The sequence below is a fragment of the Clinocottus analis genome, unplaced genomic scaffold (genome assembly GCF_023055335.1).
Source record: "Clinocottus analis isolate CAN_PGR_092001 unplaced genomic scaffold, fCliAna1.0.p SCAF_2, whole genome shotgun sequence".
Lineage (NCBI taxonomy): Eukaryota > Metazoa > Chordata > Actinopteri > Perciformes > Cottidae > Clinocottus > Clinocottus analis.
Genome location: NW_027175931.1, coordinates 5,298,685 through 5,304,384, shown reverse-complemented (window position 1 = coordinate 5,304,384; position 5,700 = coordinate 5,298,685). Strand labels below are relative to the sequence as shown.

The window sequence follows — 5,700 nt, the reverse complement described above, 5'->3', positions numbered from 1 at the left end:
GCGTTGCTTTGAGAAGACCAGTATCATTTTACAAGGACCTACGCAAGACAAAAGTCACCTTTTCCTTTATTCATGGCCTGCTCGGGCTTTATAAAGAAAGTCGGCCGGCTGGAGAAGCAAGGAAGGACCTGAAGACTCTCAGAATGCCCCTTGTGTCAGGTAATACATCGCAGATGAAGACAGAAAGGGTTTTGTAATTGTATTAACAGATATAAAGTACACCAGTTCATGGAGTAAATCAGACAGATTTGATGAAACAGAACTGCAGCTAACAATGAAGACGTGTCGGATCAGGGTTTTGATGGTCTGTGCATGTTTGTGTGCGTATTTGTTAAACCAGTATTTATGTATTTGTCTTCAGTCATGCAGTGGGGTGCGTGGGCTGTATTGCTCTGGCCTAACCTGCTCACCTTAAGCATCCCGCAAGACTGCAGGGAAGAGCAGACTGGCCTCTCCCGCTGCCCTTCCATCTCCCTCGAGAAACTTCTAGACCGAGTCATCCAGCATGCTGAGCTCATCTACCGTGTCTCAGAAGAATCGTGCGCTCTGTATGTGAGTAACTCTGTCCACTAGCCCAAAATGAACCCTGTGTGTTGAATGGAGGGAATTATATGTTTTACATTTTGCCATAAAGGCATGTGTTTAGTGTGTGCATAGCCTCGGGAGAAACTGAATCACGCTTCACACTGAGCATCACTTGAGAAAATGTTTTCATTATAGGCTTTAAAAAAGAGGGGATTCAACTGAAATGCAATCTAAGAAAGTCTATCATTATTCTCCAGTTGAGCGTGATGATTTTAAAAATACAACCTTTATGGATTGTGGAATCTGCATTTTAAAAAGCATTGCTGTAATAATGCTAAGGCAAAAGGCCATGGTAACAACAATGTATGATTTTGCATGTTAAAAGCTGAATGCTATTCATTTTTTATATATAGTACAAAAGAAGAAGACATCCAAGGAAGTAATAGAATTATGTTGTTTTCTCACACGTCAACACTACAAAATTCATAAAAAAAATACATTGCTCAGTTATTATTCCCACGCTATGTGTTGTATTCATCACCAAATCTATAGCATGCCATCTCGCACCACTTGGAATGTGTTCCACAATGGGAACAAAATGACTTTTGGTTGGCCTTTTTTCGCAATACGCCGGACCAAAAGCGCCGACACTTTCCGTTAGATACTCTTGTGTTATTTGCTTTTGATTCTGACATGATCATCGCCTCGCTGCCAGGCTTCAAAGTAATCTTCCATCCCTCCTCTGAGCCAAAGATGTTTTATTGAAGAAGCAGGCCTACAGTGGAGTAACAGGAATGTGATAATGATATACCGCCGCAGTGAGAGCACAGGTTTTGCAGCCTGTTGAATCCCCTTCACTCTGTGGCTCGAGCGCCGAAATGGTCTTTGAAATGGGATGATGTAGGACTTGTTACCGAGAAGACGCCGCATGCGGTCTCCAGACGGGAACACGCTGCCGAACAAAATGAATCTCCGCCGTATCTCCAGTGGCCGAGAGCGGTGAAGCGGCTGTCGTTGTTTCCCTGTCTTTTTGTGTGTTCCTGTTGTTCTGGAACTGCGAGAACTGAAGGTTTTTCATAAAAAAAAAAAAACAATCCCAGAAATCCGCTGAAGTGTTCTCCGCCTGTAGTTGTTTTTTCATTACAAGGGTTAGGACAAGAGTGCAACCAGTGGAACACACTGCTCGTGACCGTTACTTTTTCATATGGAGAGCAAACGAAGGCGAACGCTTTCTGAATTCTAGACGCTTAACCTTCATGTGGGTTGAGGATAAACGGGTCAGTCAGCGCCGTGACAGAAATATGTACGGCCGGAGGTGCAGTGTATTTCATGTATTTCCTCCCACCCCTCCCCACCATGCTTGTTTGCTTTGCAGGAGGATATGTTCATCCCGATGCCTTTGCAGATCCAGAGGAACCAAGGTGGCTATGCGTGCATCACCAACACCTTACCCATCCCCAGCTCCAGGAATGAAATCCAGCAGATATCTGTGAGTACGGGGGCCGCTGATGGCGACAGAATCTTTTTTGAATTTCAATTTGCAAGGGCTTTGATCACAATCTGTTAACAATGACAGTGTGCGTGCATATATGTGTGTGTGTGTGTGTGCAGCTCATATGTGAGGCAGTTTCCTTGTCTGAGCGAAGCAAATATACAAGTAAATGAGGTTGCGTGTGTGTATGGATTAGTGTTTGTGCGAGTGTCTGTTTGCATCTGAGTGGAGTTTCTAATTCTCGTGCGTGTGTATTTGTGTTTGCAGCTGTTTGGGTGATGTTAATGCATACACGGGTCTGCTCACAAATCACTTTGAAGCTGCAGAGCCCGAGCTTTCTTTTTTTATCACGATGAGTCGTGTGCGACGGCACCTCCCCCTCCGTCTAAGTCTTTCCCCTCCCCCACCGTCAGTAAATGATGAGTTATTTGCACTAATTACAATAAAAGGTCCTCAAATCTTTTAAATGTACTTGCTTGTAAAACATTTCATTTTTCTTTCGCCCCTGCCGACCGAGGTTATGAAAGCCGTCCGACGAGCCGTGACCTTTCAGGCCAAATGTCAGCGCCATCTGTAGTGTGGAAACTCGATCGAACCACTTAGCGAAAGGCTAATGTGAACTGTAATCTGGTTAATGGGAAGTTCCACAATAATCCTCCTTCAATTAACAGAGGCCAAGTATATATGACAAAAACAATATCTTCACAGACTAAATTGGAGCAAAATTGAAAATGCCGGTTGAAAGTTAAGTCATCGCCATGATGGTAAATGTGATCTTTGAAACTGCATGTACTGCATATATTGCTCATAATTTATCCTCTGCCCTTTTCTGCTGAAATATCGCCTGTTCTGCGGTTTAATGGCCATTTGTGCGCTGGTCATTTGCACTCGCGTTGGAGTCTGCCTATGCTTCGGAGGGATTTAAGCAGGCTCAACTGCTTCACCCGTGACATTTCAACCCACTGTTGTTGCTGGATGTTTTGTGGCTGTCGAGCCCTTGATCAAAAGCCGTGCTTTTTATTGAGCTCATCTGTCTTTTTGGATCACTTCAGTTCATGACTATCTTACAATAATTGTAAAGGGCACATGGCTACTATTAATTAAAGACATACATTTTCTCACAAAGACATGAATAGAGGAGAGTCAGTTGTAGGTCTATCGTGTGTTGTTGTACATTCTTTTTTCTTTTTTTTGGATTATCTTTATTCTGTTCTTTTGTCCTGTCGCCTGTGTGCCCTGCAGGACAAATGGCTGCTCCACTCTGTGCTGATGCTGGTCCAGTCATGGATCGAGCCTCTGGTCTATCTGAAGACCTCGCTGGACCGCTACGATGCCGCTCCTGAAGTCCTCCTCAACAAGACCAAGTGGGTGTCTGAGAAACTGAACAGTCTGGAGCAAGGGGTGGTGACCCTCATCCAGAAGGTGGGTGGAATCCTATTGCCTAGGGGCACTGATAGTCAACCAAACCAGTGTGGAGCGCGACCATCTAGTGGGGCGCGGAGGTATTACAGGTGGGGCACGGGGGAGATGCAGATTCTTTGAAAAAAAACAATATATTTATTTTTTTAAGAATCCTTTATTAACCCCACAGTGGGGGAATTATTATTTGCATTTTACCCATGAACCTTAGTAATGAAGGAGCTTTGTGCTGCTGTGAAGCATTAGGGTTTCAGTGTCTGGCTCAAGAACACTGCAACATGAAACTATGGGGAAAAAACAGGGATCCAACCGGCTTCCTTGGTAATCTTTTTGCCAAATATTAGCTGTTTTTTTTGCACAGATATAACTTTATTTGCGTTGTTTTAACAAAGTGATTGTACGTGTTAGTAGTTTTGATGGAGCAATCTGGTTTACTTGAAAGGGATTTCAATTTTCTTTAATCTATTAATTAAAAAAGCACGGATGGAGCAGTCTCAAAAAGTTGGACCGTTTTGTTCCGATGTTGTTGGAGCGGCGGGGCCCGAACCTTTTGCTTCCTCCAAAGTGGGGCGTGACAGAAACAGTTTGAGAACCACTGAGCTAAACACACACTTTAAAACCCGAAACAAAACACACCTTTCACCCTTGTCTTGTTTTCCGAATGTTGCCGCGCAGATGTTGGATGAGGGGACGTTGACCATAAACCACAACGAGCACGGCCTCCTCCAGAACGACGTGCAGCCGGAGATGCTGGAATCTGTGATGCGGGACTACACCTTGCTCAGCTGCTTCAAGAAGGACGCCCATAAGATGGAGGCTTTCCTCAAGCTGCTCAAGTGTCGACAAACTGACAAATACAACTGCTCGTAAGACATAAAGTGTAGCTTTTCAATAATACATCTTGAAATGAATTCCTGAGGTTAGAAGCCGCGCACTCGTAGATATATGACCATGCCTTTGGCCATTCAGCAGCCTTGCTTGCGATGCAGCACATTCCTTATTGATTGCTTTGGGATACCTTCACACAAAAGTAAGTAGGTGTAATGCTGTGCCCTTTCTACAGCATGCTACATTTCATATTCTCAGTTGTTATTTTAACCTGGCAAAGGCAACAGAGGGCAAACTCCCAAAAGATTATTTGCGTGTCAAGCTGTCAAAAAAAATCTGCATATCCTGCCATTGATTTCCATTTCTTTTGTTCTTAACTGGAGTTTGTATTCCTGGCTGGTTCTCGCAGTGTTTTGATTATTTCCACGTCCCCCAGAGTATTCAGTGAGACGGTTTCACTTCTGCATTAGTGAAATGAAACACTTTTACCGGAGATGGGAGTCAAACAGAGAGCAATCACTACTTAAAAAAAAAGAGAAGAAAACACACATTTTGATTGGTGTAAGAGAGTATGAGGGAGACAGAGAGAGAACAAATGCAATGAGAAGTAAACTTAACTGAAGGTACAGGAAGCAGGTTTGATTTAGCTGAATACTTATGAAAGAGCCGGAATATTGCTATACCTACGAAATGTGTCTATTTGAACCTGAATGTAATGGAAGATGTTTGTTATTTACCTGAAATTATCAGTGGAGGTACAGTTTACATTTGAAGTGTTTGATTTTATTAATATGTGTTGCAGAATGCAAACAATATGCATCGTTTTACCCTCCTATGTCGATAGAAGAAGCCCAATGTGCCTTCAGAACTTGTCTCGTGAACTGCCGTCGATTTAAGAAGCTATGTAGATTAAAGAAATGAGAAAAAAAGCATCGGTTTGGATATGATTTATTCTTGTGAGTGAGTTCCACATCTTTATTCCATAACCGGGCTAAAGTTTCCCTCGTCGAGGTTAAAGTGTCATTTCCAATGTTCTCAACTCTGCCCTTTTCGCCCCAATCACAAGAGGGCAGCAGTGCTCTTTCACAAAGGTTATTTCAATATTGTGTACTCAAACCAAACCGCCATTCACTTGAGGGCATCTTGTATTTCCACTGATACTATATTGTTTAGAGGAGGAAGAAAATACAATGTGTGCCTATTTTCACTTTAGTTTGGGACAAGGCAAGGAGCAAACTTTTATCAAAAAAATGTCAATTCCTCTCCGATTTTTATTTGGATATGGAAGAAAACAGTTGTGCAGCTATGGAGTGCAGTCCAGCCACTAAATCCTTGTTGAAGGTTTGATATGGATATCATAACTGTCACAGAGCTCTTGATCCATGTGATCCCAGCAGCCAAAACAAAGCACCTGCAGTAGTTATCCCACTTACACT

General features: G+C 43.0%; 1 protein-coding gene across 1 annotated transcript; it reads left to right on the top strand.

Annotated features, from left to right (window-relative positions):
- Positions 1–345: 345 nt before the first annotated feature.
- smtla (somatolactin alpha) lies at positions 346–4,369 on the top strand. The gene is made up of 4 exons (XM_068584999.1): positions 346–552; positions 1,901–2,014; positions 3,260–3,439; positions 4,112–4,369. The coding sequence occupies exons 1-4, from the start codon at positions 346–348 to the stop codon at positions 4,304–4,306; spliced, it is 696 nt and encodes a 231-aa protein (XP_068441100.1). The 3' UTR covers positions 4,307–4,369.
- Positions 4,370–5,700: the final 1,331 nt, after the last annotated feature.